General features: G+C 31.0%; 1 protein-coding gene across 4 annotated transcripts in view; it reads right to left on the bottom strand.

Annotated features, from left to right (window-relative positions):
- LOC123006269 (calcium-dependent secretion activator) overlaps window positions 1–21,951 on the bottom strand; it is a 31,830-nt gene extending 9,879 nt beyond the window's left edge. For 2 of the 4 annotated variants that reach the window (XM_044400633.1, XM_044400632.1), the window contains exons 1-9: window positions 21,675–21,950; window positions 9,811–9,950; window positions 5,312–5,701; window positions 4,553–4,728; window positions 4,426–4,505; window positions 3,825–3,979; window positions 3,676–3,756; window positions 875–1,204; window positions 154–420 (exon numbers count right to left, since the gene is read on the bottom strand). In XM_044400633.1, the coding sequence (XP_044256568.1) occupies window positions 154–420; window positions 875–1,204; window positions 3,676–3,756; window positions 3,825–3,979; window positions 4,426–4,505; window positions 4,553–4,728; window positions 5,312–5,701; window positions 9,811–9,927 (1,596 nt within the window). In that variant the 5' untranslated portion in view covers window positions 9,928–9,950; window positions 21,675–21,950. Of the gene's footprint in view, window positions 1–153; window positions 421–874; window positions 1,205–3,675; window positions 3,757–3,824; window positions 3,980–4,425; window positions 4,506–4,552; window positions 4,729–5,311; window positions 5,702–9,810; window positions 9,951–21,674 lie in introns of all 4 variants that reach the window. The other 2 variants (XM_044400634.1, XM_044400631.1) reach the window with 2 other exon arrangements.
- Between the last annotated feature and the right edge of the window lie 2,424 nt (window positions 21,952–24,375).

Below are 24,375 nucleotides of genomic sequence, written 5' to 3' on the forward strand. Positions count from 1 at the left end.
TAAAATGCAAAGCGCAAGTATAGCTTTGCGTTTCATATGCAAATGTTGTCGTCGATAATTTATTTAGAGCGCAGTTTAAGTGGTTTGGCGTGCATTTGTTAGGTTGAGTGAAACATCGAGCCAAGTGTTTGAAGAGGCGTTCGATTTTCATACCTTTGATGACAGGGGCGTCGGTTTGAGGATGACTTTTCCGAGTTCTTTGTCTTCAAGAGCTAGCATTCCAGGATTTTCAGTGTATAGTTTTACTTTGACAATTGGTAAAGGATGGGTCGTACAAAAATCGCCCTGTGTGTCCCACATTGGTTTCGAAGCTTCAGCTTGATCAGTTTGTAACTTTTCTCCGTTTTCAACTTCCATAGTGCAATACACGATTCGATTTGGCGCTAGAGATTTTAAACCTTTTACTTCCATTACTATTACCTAAAATAGCGACTCTAGAGAACGTGTTTGAAGAGCCTCGAGCGAAAGACAATTATGTTATGGCGCACACTGACTTTATTTTGAGAGATTGCGGAGGATTGGAAGGATAGCGCTAGCGGAGCGATCAACTTGTCCACACAATTATTAATACCAAGTGCTTAAGCTATTGAAAATATTATTATTATTATTTACGTCTGATGATGGAGCTGGTTATGAAAGCACACAGAAAGGGGGCAGACGAATGTGTAAAGACCAAAGTCAATAAAATCGAAAACAAGTGCACGAGATCTTGAAGTGGCATAAGAACTAAAAGCGTCTTAATAATACGTGAGAGAAGGGCTGTCAAAGAAATTGGAAGAGAATAGAGAGCGTGAATAGAGGAGAATGAAATATGGTCGTGAATGTAATAGTACTGTAAATGGCATTTGAGTGGAGATATTTAAAATGAAATTACCTCTAATTGAAAAGTTAACACAACATCAAGTTTTGTCAGTTGCGTATCACTGTCAGCTGAATCTCCTTCTAATTTTGCTAAAGATCCTTGCGATCTAAAAGAAGTAACATAATTCATCAAAAGATGCTTCACATTATACGGATTATTATGGTTATGCAACCTGTGATTATAGCGTTTTAGTTTTTGCAAGCCATATTTAGAGTCCATCGATCCTTTTGAAACGGGGAGAGATTCAAGATTTGCCATCAATAAATTTATTGATGACTTTAATTCCTCTATGTACAAAGACTCCATTTCTTTCAGTACAAATTTCGGCATTAACTTCCGGTTCTAAAATCCAATCGCTTTTTTTAACAAATAGAAATTTAAAAAAAAAGACAACATGATTAACATTTCGCGATGACCGAATTTTTCATATTTCCTTCCTCAAATTTCACTAACCTTACTTACAGACATTATTCAACTAAAAATAGAACTGTTTACTCATGATTCTTTACCTTTCACAATCAATCGTAAATATAAACACCCCTCGCGAACCTTCTCTCAAATATCTACACTCTAACAAGCATCAATTGAACCGCATCAAAAGTCTATTTTTATGTACCCCAGCTATTGCAATTTGAGCCTTTTTTATACAAACTAAACAACTTTACAACTAATTTGTACAACTAAAAAATCTTTATTTTCCTTCAACGTATACATCTTTCTTTTTACACTGAACTTTGTAGAAAGAAAAAGTCAAAAAATGTAATTTCAAATAAAACCGAATATATAAAATAGCAAACCAAAATCCAAGCATTTAGTAATGCGTTAAACAATATACATAAATTGTTATGCAATAAATTTCTGATCCCGGCGCATCCACCAATTTGTCATTTATAAAACATACCAAATTAAATCTTCATTACAATTTTGATAAATAAATCACAAACTCGACTTTTTTCCTCGCTTCGTATAGTTAAAATTATTAAAATAGTTCTTGTAGAAATTAGACCGTAAAACATTTGTCTAAACTTTGTTAATTCTGAGTACCATTATTTGAGTTTAATTAAAACTAAATTAAATCGGCTTTCAATCGTAAAATTACATTAAATTTAAAATAAAAAGAGTGACTTAATAGCACGGTTTAAACAAATGGTGTTTGTATTCATCAGGTGCATAAAATATTTTCTCAATGATTGCGTTGAGTTGTTAGTTTTTTAATTACTTTAAACAAAATCGTATTATTTCTAATTAAAAACACACGATGAATTCTAATAATAGGTGTTTCAGAATTCGAGTCTCAGAGAAAAAAAAAATGTTATCTAAGGTAACATACAAAGAAAAAAAATGTTTAAAAAATTCTATCTAGAAAAATTTCGAAATTATGGGAGCTTAAATTTTGCACTTTGACTCTATTTACTTACTGTTGAAAAAATTATTTTTCAAGTTTTGCTACAGGCTATTAGAAGAGAAAACAAGGAAGCTAAACTGTCTAACTATGTTTAATGTTATTTGTGGCTTTTATTGGCAAAAAACCATATACAAGATCAGCAGTAACATTAAATAGACAAAAAAATGTGAAATTTTCAAACAAATGGCAAAAACTGTTGACAGAATTTTTAAATATTTTTTACGTTTTTGTGGTATCTTATTTTATTTAAAATTTTTCTTTGGGGTGCGAGTTCTGAAACACCTGTGTACCGTACAAATTATTTGCCCGGCGCATCCACCATATAACAACATCAAATATAAAATCGTAATTAGAAGACAACTTAGTAACTGACGCATCTGTTGCAAAGTAATTCACAGTGCGATTAGCTAACAAAGTGATGTCAGTAAAAATATCTAGAAATAAAATATTTTGCCGTCCATACCAAATAAATTATTAAATGAACGGTATTCCTTTCACGATCAGACACGGACATTTATTTCTGATCTGTGTTTGCTTCTTATAATAAATTTTTTGACAAAATAATTGTCAAGTCAATAAGTAAGTTGGTGGCTGCAACTACTCCAAAAAACTCATTTTAGTAGCAGCTAAAATATAGCAAATTTTGTCTATTCCAGAAACATAAAACTAGATTAATGTAAATTTATTGAAAATAAAAAAGTAATTGTTTTTTAAATCAACTTATTAATCCACCATTTTATTTATAGCTTTGTTATTTTTAATTTTAGTTAAAACTACAACTTCAGAAGAGATATTTAAGAGATATGTTGATAAAAAATGTTATTTTCCAAGAATTCACAACATACATTGTATACAAATTATTAAAATTTCAGGAAAAATAGCTAATTTAAAACAAAATTTCCTAACTTTCAATTCAATACAAAAACGTGAGCTTCTAGTGGCTTGACATCGCGTTTGTGTTTGAGTTAAGTGTAGGCATTTGTTGAGATATTTTTGGAATATATTGTGGCACCCTTCAAATCCGAGTAGGTGTTTGATCTTGTTAAGTTGGTGTACAAACGTATATAGCAAAAATAATTGTGGGCGATGAAACAATTGTGAAAACAGCGACAGCCTTTTTTGCCTGTTTTTGTTTACCTCTATACAGTCAATATGTCTGAAAAAAGGTGAGCAGAATTTATGAATGGTTAGCTATGCGTAAGCAATTGTGTTGCATAAATGTGTCAAACGCACACGATTAGATTACGTTATCAATATATAGCTAGTGGACTAACAGAAATTGATGAAAGAAGACTGTTTTCTCGAAAATCCCCAACGGTGTTGACCTTAATATAAGATCCAATACGTTAGTACATTTAATCATGTTGTCTTTCGATCAAATATAGCTGAACAATAAAATGAAATTTACCTTTTCCATTTCAGCTACTTTTTGCATTCTTCCATCTAACTCTCTCCGGATAGCAGCGGCTTGTTCGTCAGCCGAATCAAGCTAAAATAGTCTCACAGTTGTAAAATCGATAGATTTAGAGGTAGCGTTTTAACGGGAGTCATCCTTACCATCAGAGCATTAAAAAGAAGTTGGTGTTCAAATTTTTTAACTCCCAGTATTTGTTGAAACATATCGTATAGTTGTTCTTTGGATAAAATTAATTCCGAATTTAAAGATTGTTGTTGCATTCTAGAAGGCCGCTTGGAATCTTCGTCGCCTAATCCTGTGAGATACAAAATCAAAATTCACAACGGTCTTCAAAAAAGAGAAATAAGAAAATGACGGAAAACCCCATTTATTCCGTTAATTTAACAAGGGGTCGATAAAAAAACGTCATTTTCCGGTGACATCACCAATTACTTCAATTGTGCCAACACAAAACCAATCATTTTAATTAAAGAAAATTTTCAATACCCAGACAATAGAGAAACTTAAAAAATAATTGCTATTTTGTTTCGTGGTTTTACTATTACTTTGTGAAATATTACTCTAAATCAGAATGAATGACCTGTCACAACGTTACAGCTTTTGGTGTCACTCCATAGTGATGAAATCGATTTTATTTCTTGTAAGCAGAGAAGAGTTTTGAATGAGATACGAGTTTATTTAACCGTTAACGTCAATGTCCTCCTTTTGAAATGTAATTTTAAAATTGATTAAAAAACTTACCTTTTAGAATACAGTCAAATTTCGCCATCCATGAGGTAAATACGGTTTCTTTACTCAAACCTTCCATTTCTGGCAAAGACCTAACAGAAAAAAAATTAAACCTAAAATATAAAAACTAAAAACATACCTAACGCGTTTTTCAATATTATTCCTAAAAACCTCTCTAAAATCATATTGCGAACAAGCACCAGATTGCACCATTTTGACTACCCTTTCCGATTTGAGGAAAACATCGTAGTAATTCTGTACAGCGTTTTGGAAAGCTTCATCCGCCATTATTTGAGTTTCCCCTTTCAAAAAACTCTGAAAATAAAATGGGAAAATCACACAAGTTCTACAACTACATTTTCCTAGTTATTAAATATATAATCTTGGATGAAAAAACTATTCGAAGCCTTTAGTCTAAATAATAGAACTGTAGGAGTTGCAGCACAAAGGAACTTCATTAATAGGAGTAACACAAAGAATTCGTTTTGGTTGCGATATGTAAAGCTAAAGACATTGAAACGGTTCTAGAAACTCAATCAAATTAATTCGCGTGAGCAAAAAGCGCAGTGAAATCTTAACGTAATCCATGTTCGGTCGGGTCTTTCTCTCTGGTTTAATGATCAATGATGATCATAATTGAGTGAATCGATGGAAGGGGTCGCTTTTATGGTTAATATGAGAAGGAGCCTAGCATGGATATTTGATCGGGAGTTGAAATTGGCAGTTAAGGTTGAAACCAAGCGATAAATGGGTCGATTTTTCCATTAAATATGTGCTTGAAAGGCAATCATAAAATGGGAGGGGGCGCTTCGACGTAATTGGTTCGTTCTTGTTGATTAACCAATTAGATAGAGGAATAATTTAATTTGAAATTTGTCGAGAGAGAACAATTCATTACCTGAAATCTGGCGGTGATAGTTTCTAATTGGTGTTTTGTGATTTTGGTCTGACGTCGTGTCATATCCGTCGGTTGTTTTGCGTTGAAAGGATAAGCGATACACCTCGAAATGAACACGTAAAGCTGAATACGTCTCTTCCGTTCCTCTTCTTCTCGTTCCTGCTTTTCCTGGAGGTCAACTTCGGTTTTCTCCGAGGCCACGGATGGGGAAGGACTCGTGGGACGAGGAAGGGAATTCGCACGGGAGGAACCTATACTGTGACTAAGGGTTTCGGCTGATACGGCACTCGATGGTGATAAGGAACGTTGGAGGACCGCTGTGTTGTTCGGGACCTCCAGGTTACCACTACCAGAATCTGATAAGTGAGCATGGTAAGGAGAAGCTTCGGACTGAAACAAATTATTTTAATGTCATACCATTTACATTTTTTACCATGTTTCGCTGAAATTGACTTCAATTTATTTGTTCATACGGTTCATACAGTGATGACAAGAATAGATTCAAATAAATATATATTTGAATTTGTTCTCTATTTGTTTTTTTTTTATTAATTAAGCAATGTTGATTTTTAAGTAATAAACTATGTTTTACTTTTAACCGAAACTTATATTCTCTCAACGAAGTTAACTTTTCCATCTTTGCAATAAGCTGATCAAAATTTGTTATTAGCTGAAATGTATAAGTTATTAAGAAATTGCAATTTTATTAATGGAGCTGTTTTCAACACAGTTGTTAAAAGCTTGGATAACAAAAAATTAGTTTTCTAACATGCTAAACAGGAAGATGTCATTTGCTGAAATTAATTTATGTTTTATAAACTTTACACAAATGTTTCGGAGCGATTTCCAGTTAGAGAATTCTATGGAAAATGTTTTACATCAGTAGTCTAATATGTGTTACTTTTTAACTCAGATTATTATGCCTAGTTTTCTTAGTCATTTTCCTATTTTCCTTTATTTCCTTATTTTTAACAAAAACCGGTATTTCTACAAAAACATTAAAAAACAACGTTGAATTTGACTTTTTACCCTAATTTTTAACCCTCTTTTTTCTAACTCAGATTTTCCTAAATATTTTTTAGAAAAATTAGTCAATTTTTTAAGTTTTAGTCGTTGAAGTTTGTTGAGTTTGAAAAACAGCCCATTGAGGTCTGTTCACAAAAAAAATTGAGAAAATGACCTGTTTTAAGCCCATTTTAACTATTTATTGAAACATCATTTTTTATGGCCTTTTTAAAAATATGAGCCAGATTTTTATGCTAAAAATAAGGACAACTACACTTTTTATGATTTCTAAAAAAATGTGAGCCAGACGTCACAACTGAATCTGTGGTTTTTGTTAAAAATAATGCATAGAAAATAGGGGAATGACTAAGAAAACTATGCATAATAATCTGAGTTAAAAAGTTGCACATATTAGACTACTAAAATTGAAAATCAATGAGTTTTCCAAGTCTACATCAAGCAAATACAGAAATATCCAACACTGAATCATAAAAATAGAAGACCAAACTGGCGTGGAAATTTTAAAAATCGAATTCCATAAAAATTTGAGTAATCATTTAAAAATAATTTACTCACCCATCTTTATCAGATGTAGTTGTCAAAATCAATATTTTATTTTTAAACTTATCAACAAACAGTACCTGGAGATTATGATAATTGTCCATCATGTAGGGGAAATTTTTCAAAGTCTAATTATTTTGTTTACTATTTAAAAGAGCATTTCATTTATGGGAGCAAATTTTTGGATAGTTTCGGTAAATCATTCTGCTCAGAAAATGGATTAACAATACAAGTAAAAATAATTTTTAAATTGTCGATGACTGCCATAGTTTATAGTTGTTCAAATAACCTGCTCCACAAAAGTTAAGGAAGTAAATTTGACATTGAATTTTTGAACGGGTTAAAAATTCGATTAATCTATTTTTCTATAAAAAAAAATTTACGTTCAAATCACATGAAAAAAATATCGTAACTTTCTGAGAGCCTTAGCAACATTAGGGAGTGTCCGCTCAAGGGGGAGATAACTGTATATACGAGTAGAATCGCTCTATTATCCCAAAACACTTATTACATATTTATCAGGGTATCTGCTACCTGGGCAGTGCGCACAACGGGATGTCCGATCCAATTTACTTAGGTTACCTGGACCCCAGATTTGGTCATCGCTGCAACTTACATGTTTGATTTTGAGTCATCATGACCATCGCTGCAATTTACAATCACCGAACCATGCAGCCCCTTCTCGGCGAAGACGACTAAAAGTTATATACCTATAAATTTGAGAACGAAAAAAAAATAAACATAACAGATTCAATGCTAGATATTTCTTTATTTGGTTGATGTAGACTTAGAAAACTAATTAATTTTCAATTTTAGTAGTCTAATATGTGTAACTTTTTAACTCAGATTATTATGCCTAGTTTTCTTAGTCATTTTCCTATTTTCTATGCATTTTTTTTCAACAGAAACCACTGATTCAGTATTCAGTTGTTATGTCTCGCTCATATTTTTTAAGAAATTATAAAAAAGGATAATTGTCCTTATTTTTAGCATAAAAATCTGGCTCACATTTTTAAAAAGGCCATAAAAAATTGATGTTTCAATAGATAAAATAGGCTTAAAAACAGGTCATTTTCTCAATTTTTTGTGTTTTTGAACAAACCTCAATGGGCTGTTTTTCAAACTCAACAAACTTCAACGACAAAAACTTGAAAATCGGCTCATTTTTCTAAAAAAGTGATGTTCTTACGTTGTGTTTTGATGTTTTGGTAGAAATACCGCTTTTTGTTAAAAATAATACATAGAAAATAGGAAAATGACTAAGAAAACTAGGCATAATAATCTGAGTTAAAAAATTACACATATTAGACTACTTATAACTTCCAGTGAAACTGGAAAGATCAAATGGCGATTCAGAATAACGTATAAATAGGGAGGATTTCAATATCAAAATAAAATATATATTTTCCGTGGAGGGATATTTTCACTTTTGTTTCTCAGTATACAAAACTTCAAAAATAACATTTATTACTTATATTATGTTTATAAAACAGTACTATTGTTTTAATAGCAATTTATAAACATCATATCTTGTCAAGCATAGTTTAGATTAGTATCTAACAAACTAAGGACAGATTTTTAAAGGATACATATATAAATATAGTTATAAGGCTTAAATGAGGGTTGCTATTTACGTAGATTTTATCCAACCAAAATTTATAGCTGCTTATAAATAGATAAACATTTATAAAAAATACGTATTACATTTTTATTGTATTAAAACGTGGGACAAACAAAACCGAACATTAAAATGCATTCTACGTTTAAAACAGTGTGCTTTTAATGTAAACACAGCTAATATAGTTGATGAATAACAAAAATAAATCCGTGTACACATTTTGTAAATTCTGCAACACCAAAGTTATTTCATTTATATTTTTTGCTTATTATTATCAGTTTATTTTAATTTTAAAAAGTTATTTCAATATTTTATGACCTGAATATCAAATATTTATTATTGTGTGGTGTAGCATTTATGCAAGTAAATATTTATTTAGTCAATACAAATCGTACCCTTATCAACAAGATTATTTAGATTTGATTGGTTGTCCATTTGCGTTAATAATAGAAGCGCGTAATTGATATTCACAAGAAACTATTAATCACTACTACAAAATACTCGAACATATACCTATTCTATGTAGAAAATTTTGCACCTGAAGTGGCACTCGACACGAGTCGAGTTCTTATATTTTCATTTTTATTGAATACGATGTAAAATTAGTGTGAAATTGGTTTTTGAAGTTTATTCTGCTAAACAAGATTGATGTGTTTTGAGAGCTTATCACTGCAACAATAACACTTTAAATGTTACAAATTTAAAAATATTTGTTGGCGGAGACACGCGATATATCGAAAAAGCACCGTAAAAAGTGATAAAAGTTTAAATTTAATTTTGTAAGAAGCCATGAACAGAATCGCAACAAAAGTAATTTCTAAATTCTAAAATCTACATTAGATACCAGAACGGAATAGAAATAATCATCTATTTGATTTGAAGTTTCCAGAATTTCGAATTGATCTAAAATGTAAAAACTAGTTGATCGATCGACACTACGTATTTATTAAGCAGAAAATACAATAGTGAGAGCCCTTGACAGCTGCTTTCCTGGTTTCACTGCTATTCAATACCTTCTGAAATAATGAATAGGGTTTCAATACGATCCCCACAAGAAAAAGGAAATTACACGATTGACAACAATAAAAGGGTCGAAAAGCAAAATTTATTTAATTTTGAATTCGACGAAAAAACATACCACAGACAAGTCTTTTTAAATTTTTGCTGTCATAGTAAAAAAGAGAGGTAATTGCGTGTAACAATATAACTTGTAAAGTTCAAAGTTCGCAATATCAAAAGCAAGTCTTATTAGCAGATGAACATTCGCGTTATGCGCGAATGTTTATAAAACGATTATTTGTCGATTTTTACTCACGGGATGGTGGTGGTGATGGGTTTGGTGGTGGTGGTGGTGGGCGGCAGGATGGTGGCCCGCATGAGGAGGGGCGTGTTCCTCTTCGCTGTCTTCTTCAGATGAAGATGGATCAATCATCTTCCTTGCTTCTTTCGTCCAATCTGAAAATAAAAACGTGGTTTTAAATGAGCACTCCTCTAGAGACAAGACTTGACATACGGAATGTTCGGAAAATCAATACGCCGCCGCCGTCGCCTGGTTTATTTTACAACTTCTTTCAATTCATTCAAAAGGACTACTAATCACTAAGGCTGGGATTATATGCAAAATCCATATTTGTTATTAAGAGGTATATCAACAAAATTGTAAGTTTTCTATGCATATCTAATGTTTTTTGATTAAAATAAGCCAAATAAAAAATGCATATTTTGGCAATTTCGAGCATATTTTAGGAAATATTGCATATTTGTGCATATTTTCTTCAAATCTCAAATTTCCGATTAAAAATTTCAGTTCAAGTTAAAAATTGTACAGTTTAAGAAAAATGATCCGATTACAAAATATTTTAAAGAGAAAACAACCGGTAATTCGTAAGCCAGAGTCAAAAAAATTAGTATCCTGCTGAGTGTTTCCGTTTTAAATTCGTTTTATAAGGTATCAAAACAAGCAGGTTTTGAAATCATTTGTTTCCAAAAAATAATAATTAATATAAATTAAAGTAATATAAAAAAATATTCTTATTTTAAGAACAAAATTTTGCGTTGTTTTTGAGTTAATCAATTTTTCTTGTCAAAATTGCAATTTATATAAAAAAAAATTATTTAATACAAAGTAGATAGTAGTTGTAATCCCTTAGATTATGACCTTCATGAGAAAAATGTTTTATTTGGTAGTTTGTCATTTAAAAAAATAAATGATGTGATCTGAAAAGTACAGATTTCTTAGAAAGGTTTAATTACTAGGTTATTAAAATGGCTTGTCTGAGGCAAAACCAATTTATTTATTCTCTTTCGTTCATCGTGTGCAGTTCAAAAAGCCGAAAATACAAAGTTTAGTGTACTCAAGGATAAAAATCTATCCCAACTTTGATTCTTTATTGTTAAAAGTTTTGCATATCGATGCATATTTGGCATATATTGGAGCATATTTCTTAATATCTTGTGCATGTTTTTTGTGAAAATATGTGCATATATATGCGAATATTTTACGACTTTTTCGTGCATATAATCCGAGCCTTACTAATCACTCACTAGTTTACTAAAATGAATGGATCTCCATCTTCGCTTCTGACCTTAGTTACACCAAGTAAATCAAATTTACCATTAATGTCAATATCTGATTAATCGACAAAGCCCCAATCTATATGTTGTCAAGCTAATTATAAAATCTAATTTTATCTATGGCAGTTATGCATTTACATGTTCATATCGATTTCGCTGGTCAAAATTCGTTGAAAATACGTTATAAATTATGTTAACATGTTTATCTATTTAATGTTTAAATACGTGAGAGTTTTATTCATTATTAAATTATTTCAATGTAGAGCTAGAAGCAATAAAAGTGTTTGCAAATGTTAAATGTCTCTACATTTCTGTTGTTAAAGTTATGTTTGATATTTTCCCAGCAAAACTCAATAACATCCCATGCGACATCCAAGATGGTAAATAAAGTAAAATGTGTGGGCCAGTGTTACTTGTATTATATTTAAAAATAAATAATCAATAAATACATATTCGTTAAAAATAGACAAATAAATACCATCTTGATCCCGAGCTTTGTTCAGCTCAATGTCAAACTACCTCTATAAGCTAACAAAAAAATTTTAGTCTATGCTTTATACTCCAATCCTAATGATTTCTTTTTCTATATTTATCTTCATACCTTTTCCTAACAGTTACGACACATTTTGTATTTTATGTGTTACATGTTTTGTACAATCTCCAGTGTATTGTTAAAATCAGGTTTATGCTTTTCACCTTTCCCAAATGTATTAGAGCAACACCCACCTCTTTTCTTTGTATAAAAACAAAGAACAGAATACAAACGGTACATAAAACAAATACGCTATTAAACATAAATTAATTAAATCATGAAATGTAAATATAAAATAGAAAAAAAGTTCAAAAAACAACCAGTCATGAATTTCAAAAAATCCTTATAACTTAATTTATTGATTTATGCAAAGCTCTATAATAACAAGAATGTATAAATTTTTTGACAATTAAATAAATAATACGAAGAATTAAAGTTTGTTGAACCACCAAAATTGCTCAAAGTTGAAACAAAACGAAACAAGCTTTGTCCATTGTAACCTTACTAGCGTACAGCCGGCACGACTAGATAATGCAATTAGTGATGTTATTCAACTTAAGACGATCTAAATGGACATCCGTTCAAAAGTGAGCTAATAAAAAATTTTAATAAAGCGAATGTTTGTTACATTCACATGGCTTATAAAAAGAAACTTTATTTACCTAATATTATGCAACTGAAATTTAATGTTGATTTGTTTGAACAATATCAAAGGAGAGAGTACTCGAGAATTATTTAGACTGCTTCACTTCTGCTGTTTAAAAACTTTCAAAAAGCTTTTTAATTAAAAATATGAAACGAATGAAAGAAAATAATGTGAAACAAAATTCTGTTATAATTACATTTAGTACACAATTTATTTGTCATCTGAGACACTGCGGTGAATTTCCATTCATTCATTCTACACTCATCTCTCGGAATACTGTTGAAATTCCTGTTGAAAAGGAAAATAACTGAAAAATATGTCAGTATCCAAAACATGCTACCGTGACCTTCACAATAAATGTAGTCATAGTCAAAAACATTATTTACACAATCCAGGTTATCTGAATTCTACTAACAGATAAGGTTCTGTTTATGTAAAACTTATTTTTATCTATTCACTTAATAATAATTCATTATTTTATTAATTGTCCCTAAAGAGCAATAAAATGTGTGAAAATGGATAGATTAATCTGTTAGGACAATTAATGACGCTGCCCACGGATTGCCCCACTAACCCGTGAATAAAATAAAACCAATTTTTATTTTTTTTTATTATTAAACAATTGTGCAATTTCTAGCCCGCTTAGGTGGTTATTAAACCATTCAGTAATTTAATGGTGTTAAAGGTTTTTATTTATTTGTTGGCAATTCAATGTAAATATTACAGTCAGGTTTAAAAAGAACCGATGTAATGCTTGCTGCTTTGGTAGGAAAATGCTTAGTTGAGAGTTATTGCAACATCCCTCGTTCATTTCACTCATCATTTGCTTGGACTCTTAAAAGGTTTTTGGTAAAGTCACATTTCATCCTTGATGATAAAGTTGAGTAAACTGTTCGTTTATGGTTCTAACATTCTGACAAATCTTTTTCGGTATATGTTGTGCTAAGTGCACAAACACCACGTGGTCCAAGTTTTACTCTAAACTCATAATAAATATCATGGAGTACAGCACTTTTACTTTTACACTTAAATCAAACACACAGTTAATAAATTTAATAATCTATTATTCACGAATTCAGAAATCAAGCGGAACGGCATCGACAGTATACTACTTTGCCCACGGTTATTAAATATTTTTTATTTTTCACTCGATTTTTGATATTGAAAAAGTTGACGTTTCAATTTATTTGAAAAATTATTATACAGGGCTTTCATTTCAAAAGGATCCAGTCTCAATAACTTTTGACATTGAGTAAATGGATTTTCAAGCAAAAACAGGTCGATTAGGATCTCGAGGGGGAAGTTGAAAACCAACATTAGTTACATTTTATGTTTCATCCCCTAGTTGCTAGCCACCCCTACTTTAAAATTTTAAATGGCACCCCCTACTTTTTAGAACGTTTTCGGAAAGAGAAAAATCAGCGTCTCTAAATGTCAAAGAATTTTTTTTGTCGATTTGTTTTTCAGTTAGGGGTGGTTTAATTTTTGAAATTTTAAGTCCTAGTAGCCTTTGATTCAACTCAATTTAATTTAAATAAAAGTAATTTTTTAATTAACTGAACTGTCAAATGGTAAATTTTCGCTGAATTGTTGACATCACCGCCTTCTTAATAAAATGTATTAGATGACACATAATCAAAATCAAAGTTAAAGGCTACTAAAACTGATGGAAATTTCTAAAATAAAACTACCCGTATCTCAAAAACGAATCGACAAAATATTTTTTTTCATTTACGATTAGATAAGCTTTTTTCCCCTCCTTCCAAAAATGTTTCAAAAAGTTGGAGAAACTCTTTAAAATTTTAAAGTAAGGGTGGTTATTGAGTAAGGGATGAAACCTAAAACGTATTTAATGTTGGTTTTAAACTCTCCCATCGCAACCCAAATCGACTAATTTTTTATTTAAATTAAATTGAGTTCGATCAAAGGCTACTAGAACTAAACATTTCAAAAATTAAACCACCCCTAACTGAAAAACATATCGACAAAAATTTTTTTTCTTTGACATTTAGAGACGCTGATTTTTTCTCTTTCCGAAAACGTTCTAAAAAGTAGAGGGTGCCATTTAAAATTCTAAAGTAGGGGTGGCTAGCGACTTGGGGATGAAACTTAAAATGTAACTAATGTTGGTTTTCAACTTCCCCCTCGGGATCCTAATCGACCTGTTTTTGATTGAAAATACATTTACTCAATGTCAAAAGTTATTGAGACTGGATCCTTGTGAAATGAAAGCCCTGTATAATACATTATTAAAAATATATATTTTTGTTTTGTTTAGTATTATGAATGATGTGATAGAAAATGTTTATGACACAACTCGAGTTACGCACTCTTTTGCAAACTATAGTTTTTTATTGTACCCTAGATACACATTCAATTTAATCCGCAAAAATAGATTAAATAAGTGTAGGTGTGATACTCGTATCCACGCAATATTAATGGAATTCTTCTTCCGAGAAACCGTTTCATCTTTTTTTGAGAAAGTGTCTCTTATTTTAATATATATGTAATCCCTCAATAGTAAAACACCATTCGATTCCTAGTTACGAGAAACCAAAATAATAATTGTAGTAACAATAAATAGGTGCAGAAACACTGTTAGGTATGGCGTGTAATGCAGGAAGAAAAACATTGCCTTGTGGTAGAAAACTGACATCAGCATGACGGCGCACGTTATTGTTACAGCTTTTCAATAATCACGTGCACCGGTCAGAAATCCGTTCAAAAATGGATATGTACAAAAACTAAAGAAAGTCAAAGATGAAATATTTTGTTTGGATGTAAAAGAAAAGTCAATAACGGAAAAAATGTAGCATTTGAATGTTACGTTATAAAATAGTTTCAGTGGTTTTTCTCTTTCGATATTCCGAGATATGAGTCGTAGGACGACCATTGTATTGCAAAATAGGTAAATGAAACTGTGTTTTAAAAACAAATTGCCGGGGCGATAAATCCAAAATGTCGTTGGGGAAGGTAATCAGTGAATAAGCGGTAATTCCTGCACGACGAAAGTTACATTTTCGTGAAATTAATTAATATTCAAACTTGTACTACATGCATGTCATTCATTACCGTTTTATGATGCATGTTAGAAACAAACAACGCAATCATTTTAATAATACCAAATTAGGTACAGATATGACCGCTTCAGTAAACAAATTAGTCTTTGTTTATTAAATTAATTAGTTAACTAGTCCTGGAAAATAAATACATGCTTTGCACTTAATTACAGACGGAAAAAATTGTGGTGGGTGGATTGCAGATTAGCAAAATGTCATAATAAATGATGATATTGCTCAAAGCTCGTTAAAATCGATACCTTAAACCTATAATAAACAGCTAAATTGTAGCTTCCACACAAAGAAAGCGCTAATAATACACGTTCGCTGTACTGAAAAAATTACTTTCAACTTTTATTCAACTGAATCACTTTTAAACTACTTTAAAACTCTGTTAGTTCCATATTTTCAAAACACAAAAGTTGCGGTTATTACGATAATTCCAACAAAACACTTACTTCCACGTCTAAATTTTTAATTTTCAATTCTTTTCAACATTCTATTCAACCCTCATACAAAACATCATTGTTTTTTTTTTCATAAAAACATATTGCAAATGCTGATCCTAATATACTGATACTGTTTAATAGCTTATTTTTATTATATCAAAAATAAAAGTATTTTATAGTAATAAATTGCGGCCAACAAAAAAATGGTGTACACTGACAAATATAACGCTTCAAAAGATCCTCATTTATTAAAGTTTTACATTACACTGGAATCAAGACAATTAAGAATTCAATTTAATAAATACATATTTAACCTAGTTTCAGAGTTGACAAATCTAAAAATAAATAGCTCAATAGATAAATAAAACCCTCTAAGTATTTTCTTAGAATTCATTTTATTTTATATTAGTTGCATATAAATATAACTATAAAAATGAACATAAAGTAATGTTCCTCATTATCTTGGTCTACTTTTAAAATTTTAAAAATTCCATGAAAAGAAAGACGTAATGAATTAGTATCGTCAAGACTTTTCTAATTTTAGAGCAACAACTTATTCTTATTTTTACAGAAACTTTCAGTAGTTACTTTTTTCACTCGTTCGTTGTTCTGTAATAATAAAATTACAGGTTGTGATTGTTGTACCAGACGAAATAAATAAATGAATATGAATGAATGGTCAAGAACAGAACTTTTGACTTCAGGACTGTATTAGAGTTAGTTAAAAAGTAAACATACTAAAAGTCTCTGAGGTGACCGGGCCCAGAGAGGGCATCAAAAAAATGCCGTTTTATGCTTCTTCGCTAATACTCACAACACGGTGCCTCTAACGAAAAAATGGTATTGTACAAAATTAAAGCCCATAAAATTTTATACAAGATACTCTTCTCGGGTTTTTTGTATCTCAAATAGTTTTTGAGACATTCGCTAGCAAATATCTAAGTAAACTATAAATGAATTAACGTAAAGATTGTTGTAAAAGTTGTTGGCATTGTGATTGCGCACTTTAAATTTTTGGGTTCATTCAAAATTTAATGCAATGATGTGATTGGTCCGTTTGAAGTCGGTCAAACCAATCACTTTAGACTTTAGTTTAATTCAAAAATGTAGCAAAATTAGGTAATTCGGATGTGCATTAATTCATAAGATGATTACAGTTTTTCATTTTAATGTTATGCGTGTGCCCTTTATGTGGCCTGCGCTCTCTATTAAGTTTAATGTATATTGTGACGGAAAATTTGCAATTTGCAAGTTACGTTTAGTTGTACTTGACTGAGAAATAAAATCTTAAACCTTAAAATAGGAAAAGAATATTAGTGTTTTCCCATCCTGTGTGTTTATAGATGCAAGATAAATTGGCCATGAGGACATAGAAGTGAAAATCTTCTTTTAGTGGTAAAATTTCTAAAAAAGTTTCAGTAACTTTGAAAACAGCATTCATATTTATAGTTAAGTATTTAACCCATAACATTTTTACTATTTAAAAGTAATAAATTCACAACAACGACATTGTGTAATAAAAATATAAAAATCTTTTCATTTTGGATTTGCAAAAAAACAACCAGTATGTTTATATAAAAACATATTAGTGCAAAAGTAAAGTCCCCGAGTCCTCCGAGGTGATCGGAACACCAAAGAGATGCCGTTTTATCTCTTTTCATATGTGTTCGAAAAAATAGCTTTGTACAAAATTAAAGCTTACAAAATTTTCAACAATAGGTATAATCTTTTTAGGTTTTTTGTATCGCAAGTAGTTTTCGAGATACTTATTCACTAATAAACATCGCACTCTCTAGAATAAACTATTAATAAATTATCGTAAAAATTGTTGTAAAAGTTGTAAGCATTGTGATTGGGCAGTTTAAAGTCGGCTATTAATAATGTAAAAAAACAATACCTTTATATTTTTCATTTCATTCAAAAATTTAATGCAATGATGTGATTGGTCCGTTTGAGATCAGTCATTATTATAATGTGTGTAACCATGGGGAAACCAATCACTTTAGGCTTTAGTTTAATTCAAATAATTGGTTAATTTCTATTTGCATTCACTTATAAAATGATTCAAATTTTTAATGAAATGTCATGTGTGTGCCCTGTTGCAATTTTCACGTTACGTTTCGTTGTAATTGACAGGACATAATATTTAATCATAAAATAGAAACAGAAACATTAGTGTTTTCCCCATCCTGTGTGGTTACAAACAAAACATAAATTGGCGATGAGGCTACGGGTGTGAAGATTTTGACTTTGTTGACTGATTAAACTTTATCGATTTCAGTGACTTTTACTCACAAACACACGAAAAACGCTTAAATATTAAGCGAAATTGTGTCCTTTCCTAAATGTGTCATAAAGTTTGTCCAAAGAATAAATCGACTTAGTATTTTTATTGTAACGCAAAACCATATGCGTGTTAAACGATGTAGTATGATCAAGTTTGAGTGTTTTGCATGTATCGATTATTCTAATGGCGTGGCAACATTAGCAATATTTTATTCAGCCTAGGCTAAAGTAATATTTCATAATGAAGTCCAAAGTGTAAGCAATTTTCTTTGTAGAAAAAATGTAACACACAACAATGAGTCATGGAGTGCAAAATTTTGTGAAATGCTCTAAATTTAAATTTCATTTTAATTTATTTATGAGAGCGGGCAAAGATGAGGGCACAGTACCGTTTACATATCAATGAATGTTTATTTTTAATGGGAGCATCGACGCATGGTTTATTTTCCACTTTGGTCAAAAATTCGTTCAACTAAAGGCCAAAAATGTTCAATGGTCAAGGAAAAACGATTTGTTTTCAGAGTGAGGGCGAATGGTTTGAGAATAAATTACGACTTTTTCATTTTTGTTATGATTGTTAAAAACGTGATTTATAATCCTTCTTTATTCGCCTCACTAAATATTGAAACGGCGGAAAAGTTTAGTTTAGATTCACGGTGGCTCGGATAAATAGAAAATTTATTACCAACCGTTAGGTTATTTATTTTGATCTAAATTCATTTCGGTTTTTAATAATACATATTGTTAAGGCATAAGAATTACACATTAAAAACATGAATGCAACTATTAAACTGCTATATCTGCCTATGATTTACCAATTTTAATAAAAAAGTAACAGTAATAACGTTAAACACAGTGAGAATTCAGATACAGCTTCTTTGTTTCCTCTGCCAATCGCCTGCAGCAAAAAAACATTGTTTTTTCTAACAAAAATAAATAGGGTCAAAGTGCAAAATTTAGACCTCCATATTTTCGAAATTTTTATAGATAGAAATTTTTGAACATTTATTCCTAGTACTTATCTTACATTTTTCTGGAAACACCCTGTATATCCATTTCTCAAATCAGTAAAAGATAAACTTTCGAATGGTGCACAAATCACTAAAATGTAAAATAAAAAATGTATTATTTGAAATACAAAATTTGGCAAAAATATTTTTGGGCCTTATGCCTTTTTGTGATTACATCCAGGGTCTAATTCAGCATATGAACAAGGTTGAAAAATAACTGGTGGAGAACTTATTTTTCAACCTTGTTACTTGAATCTGGAGACGTTATTTTCACAATATTATTCTGGATATGATTCCAATTTTTAAATATTAATAAATTAATACAATTTAATTTAATACTAAAATTAAATTTCTCGTTTGATTTCAATTAATTAACAAATTTTACTTAGCAAACTGAAAATTTAGGTTAGTACCACCAAAAATTTCTTTTGGTGGTCCAAATTCTGACTAAAAACAGGATTAGTTGTGAAAAGTTCTTCTAAAGCAAAAAATCCTACATGTTCATTTTAAGTTGTTCTAACTTCAAAGATGCAAAAATGCCATTAAATTCAAACTACCGTTAATTAATATCCTTATTCCCGGTAGCAGCAAATATTTCAAACAGTCGCATCAATTTAATAATATTAGAGCACATGCTGCAGGCTGATAGACATATACAAAAATATATATAAAAGCAAGTCTAGAAGCATCAGAGATTTGTGTAAACTTTTAGCGCACCTGAAAGAAAATCAGATTAAATTGAATATACTCACGGAACGAGTAACTTCATTTTGTTGGAAGACGTTTCAAAAATAAGCAATATTACTTTGAAGTATGTTTTAACATAATTTAATCTTCGTTTTATTATTCTTTCGTTTCCGAAACATTTTTAGAACATTTCTAGAACACGTTTTTAAAAGTATTGCGGTCATTTTTTGTTACGCGGTAATGGAAACGTCCAAATTGGGCCTTTCTGTGTAGTTACGTTAGCGTTCAAGCGCGTTTTCACCCTCATTTTGTCTGGTTAATATTTTCGAGAACATTGTGTACGGCAAGATAAAAATAATTCCGCGTTGTGTTGTGCCTTCGTCTTTCTGACAAGTTTTAATTGCACACTCCACTATTGTTAGAGATTTTATAATATTTTTTTGGGTAGGGCGGAAAAACCATTGCAGCCAATTTCGTTTCAAGCCTAAAAACACTGGGTTTAATTAAAGGGGACGTGCCTGTATTTTTTGTAATGAGTGTGTAAATCAAGACTAACGATCCGCAACAAATTAGGCAAATTAAACAAAAACCAGGGCTTAACATTTTCAAAACTCAAGAGTCATCACTGACGTTTTCGTTGTCATGAAAATATGAAAGTGAAATTAAAGTTGAAAGCTTAACACCTGTTTGGTGTTAAAGTACATAAAGGAAATTATTTTATCAGGACAATTGCCACAGGCTATCGTAAAATTTTGTTATATATGGACATAACGGTCCAGTGACGCACTTAATTCATTTAGCGCAGCCGGTGTTATATGGCTTTGGGCATATAAATAAACAAAACAAAGCTTTGTTGTCGACAGATCTCGGGGAAACACCGACAGACTCAGTGAAATAGTAAAAAGCTTAGCACCATTTATCACAGATAAAAATATGGAAAACTCTTAAAGCTTTTAAAAAATGTTGAAAGGGGACATCTCACGGAATAAAACAGTTTTGAAATTAAAAAATATTTTCTCATAAAACTGTCGACACTATAATTTATTAATAAGACACCGTATCAGCTTAGATCCAATACGTCAATAAGTTGATTTCTACCTCTAACTCTGTAACAAAAATGGTTTAGCTTTACTAAATGACTAGCATTCATTTCGAAAAATATAATAACAAAACAATAAACTATTATTTATTATTAGGCTTATATTTTACGTTTGTCATGGAAATTGTGTTTTATAAGTTAGCAATCTTAAAACCAGTATCATAATTTTTTTGTAGTTCACTGAACAGATTAATTTGATTTTTGTTGATGTAGAGCTTTATAATAATGTGAAAACGACAAGTATTAATTATTATTTATTTATTTTTCCACAGGAAACTAATTGTTTGCAGATTAAAACGGGGATTAAAAGGAATTAATTTTTTTTATAATTGAAGCGGTTGCTGTCAGACAAAGATAAATCCAATAGAGAAAATAAGCGCTCAGTTCAAACTAGTGTTTTGCATGAATGCTCAAAAATAACAGTTCAATTTTGACAGTTGTTATAAATTTAACTCTATGTAAAGCAATTTAATTGTTAACGTTTCCTAGGATTGCAACTGATAAAAAAATTCTAAAATCATATTTTCAACTTTATAAAACCGCCGATGCCTCAGCACGCCACTGATTAGGCTGTTGGAGTTCTTATACGATCGGGGAATACCCCGATACGGTACTTAGTCACGGAACGTTTCGTGTATAATAAAATAAATATAAATTAAATTTGGTTCCTATTTATACATATTTAAATCGAAGTCAAGACAATTTGAGAGTATTTGTAAAAAAAAAATTAAATGTGATGTAAACAGAAGAGCTGTTGCGGTGGTGTCGTGCGAGGGGAAACAAAGACACATGGTGTATGGTGGTTATGATGAATAAGCTTTAAGCTCTAAAGCTAACCTGATTAGTACAGTTGGGAAGTTGTGCAGATATCGGTGTCGCTATCCCATTCTGCGGTGCACACTGTCCCGATATCGGCACTAGGCAGCCAGAAGAGGCATGCCTTGGCCAGAGAGGAGGCGGCGAGTTAGCAACAACGACGGCACACGGCGACGGCGATGACTGTGCTTGCAATGTGGGGCATTAGGTACTTGTAAAAAAGCTCGGTATTGATTTCCCGTCGGTTGCAGCTTGGAGAACTGTGACCTGAAAAGTCTTCAGTATACTGTACCTACTATCTGCGTTGCGCAGGTTGCGTACTTGCGGCCGTCTCTCTCCGCGACGGCGTGGACGCGCAAGCGTCGCGATTTTACCATCAGGATAGAGGGAATCGTTATTTTAAATGGACTATTGCGCCTGTCCTTCGACTACTTTGCCCATAAAACATCCTCACATTATCAGCCGAAATGCGCTATTCTTCCATGCCACCGACACCATTAGCCCATATCCATGACCCGCCCTCGAACCCGCCGCTCTTTATCACCCTCATTCAATACCGACAAAAATTTGCCACAGCTCCCAATACCTTAATCATCATTCGATAAGTGCCGTTTTATGCAATCCTGCGGTGCCACAATTATGTCTAGACCGCTTTTTCTCACATCCTGCTGTATTTATTACCCATAAGCCAGTCCAAACAAATAAACTTTGTTCAAGCGCTTCACGAGCGTCAACAGCACTTCAAACTTTTTCTTCTCCTCACTTGCAATATTCTATTTATATATACTACTTTACACATAAATTGCGACACCAAATCACACATACTTAACTTCAAAAAAAAAAAAAAATTGAAATCCAAATTTCTCCTAAAATAAGATATAAGTTTGTGTTCAACATCGATAATTACAGTTACGAAAGTACAAATATATATTTTCGTAAAAAAATTTGTTAAAAAATGACAATAACGGCGTCACTGCTATCGTTACTTCCTCCGTATTGTTAGAATCTAATCACTTAAAATTATGGTGAAGGAGAAAGAACTTTCGACTATGTCTGATTGTTTCAAATTAAGCGAATGATGGAAAAATTTCTCAAATTTAGTAAAACAAAGAAATCAATTTTAGTTAAAAGAAATGGAAAAAATTCTTTGTGTAGCAATTTATGTGTCATGTAGTATTATTTTTCACCCTCTTTCTTCCGGAAAATAAGAGAGTTTCTAATCGAAGCGCACTTTTTTATTCTGCAACAATGCTTAAAACTTTAATTATTTTCTTTCGTTATGTTTTTATTTAGGTCAGGTCTCTTTCAAAATGATTGGATAAAGTTTACGTTTACAGCGAGAATATTCATTCATCATTAAATAAACAGTATTCTTAAAGACAACTTTGTTTTTTTTTCTACGTAAGGTCAACGACATCTTTACCTTTACAACTGGGAATTTAATTTTCTTTAGGAAATATTTTTCCGTCGCATGTGTGAAATCGGCTTAATGCAACTATTCTTGTTTGATTTTGTCCAGTAGGTAATGTTGACTGTTATGAAAACGTATTTTATTTATATGACTAGTATATAAGTACATTTTTATAAAAAAAGAAATAAACCATACTTATGCAAACAAAATTTATATATATCAGTAAAAAATTATAAAACTAGAGACAAATAGCTCTATAAGAGTTTGCAACTTGTAATGTAATTTAAAATTACCGCTGATGGAGACACTGATATATTGATTATAATGTTCAAAACTGTTATCACAACGAAATTTCCAAGAGTCTATTCGAGTTCAATCCTTAATCAGGCAAATTTACAAATTTATAAAATCAAACGTCTTTGATGATTAAATACATATAATTAACCTCTGACTTATATAAAATGTATAATAATAACTCAAAAGACATTCATGCAATTGTTACAAAATTTTGATATTGCATAAGAACTCATAAATCTCCAAAGTTTCATAGAAATAACTCTTTTGAAACATATTCTTCCAGTCACAGAAAACCTGCGAAAAATTTAGCATTCCTAAATGGGAAATTTAATTAGCGAATTTGAAAACGGTTTTTTATGTGTTCGCCATTGACATAACCGAAATTCATTAAAGTAAGGACCTGTTGCTTAACAGGACAATCAAAGAGCGCTTTTCGACTGTTTACGATTTCGGAAAAAATTAAAAACAACTCTCCGAAACTAGTTGCTCTTGAAATCTGTTATCTGTACCTCACTATTGTCACGTCGGTTATTATTTTTGAGATACAAAACAAAACAAACTCTTAATTTTTTACAGTTTTCCCTCTTCATCAAAACAGCAAGACTAAAATGATTTACAAAAAAATATGTTAATGTGTAGGTATAAAAAATAAAAGGTATTCGATAAATTTCGCATAGTCCAGAAGTTTTTAAAATGCGTGCCATGCTATTAATATAGGTTGTAACCGAAATAAATACATTAATTTTAACAACGCGCACAACTCGCCAAATACAACATTTTTTGTACCTATACATTTTTTTCGAAAACGCAATAATTATTAAGTTTAAATTATAAAACGTTTTCCTGTAAAAGCTTTTACTCGCTTATTGTTGTTTTGTTTTTCGATTAGAACAAGTAATTATTATCGTTCCTTTTAATTTTATTTGTAAACATCCTCATTGTAAAATTGAATACAAATTTTGTTAGAAAAACAGTCCTCCTTTTTTAATTAATAATTATTACTTAAACAATAAA

The sequence above is a fragment of the Tribolium madens genome, unplaced genomic scaffold, assembly GCF_015345945.1.
Source record: "Tribolium madens isolate multiple individuals breed KSU strain unplaced genomic scaffold, Tmad_KSU_1.1 Scaffold_2;HRSCAF=44;Tcas5.2_LGX, whole genome shotgun sequence".
NCBI lineage: Eukaryota > Metazoa > Arthropoda > Insecta > Coleoptera > Tenebrionidae > Tribolium > Tribolium madens.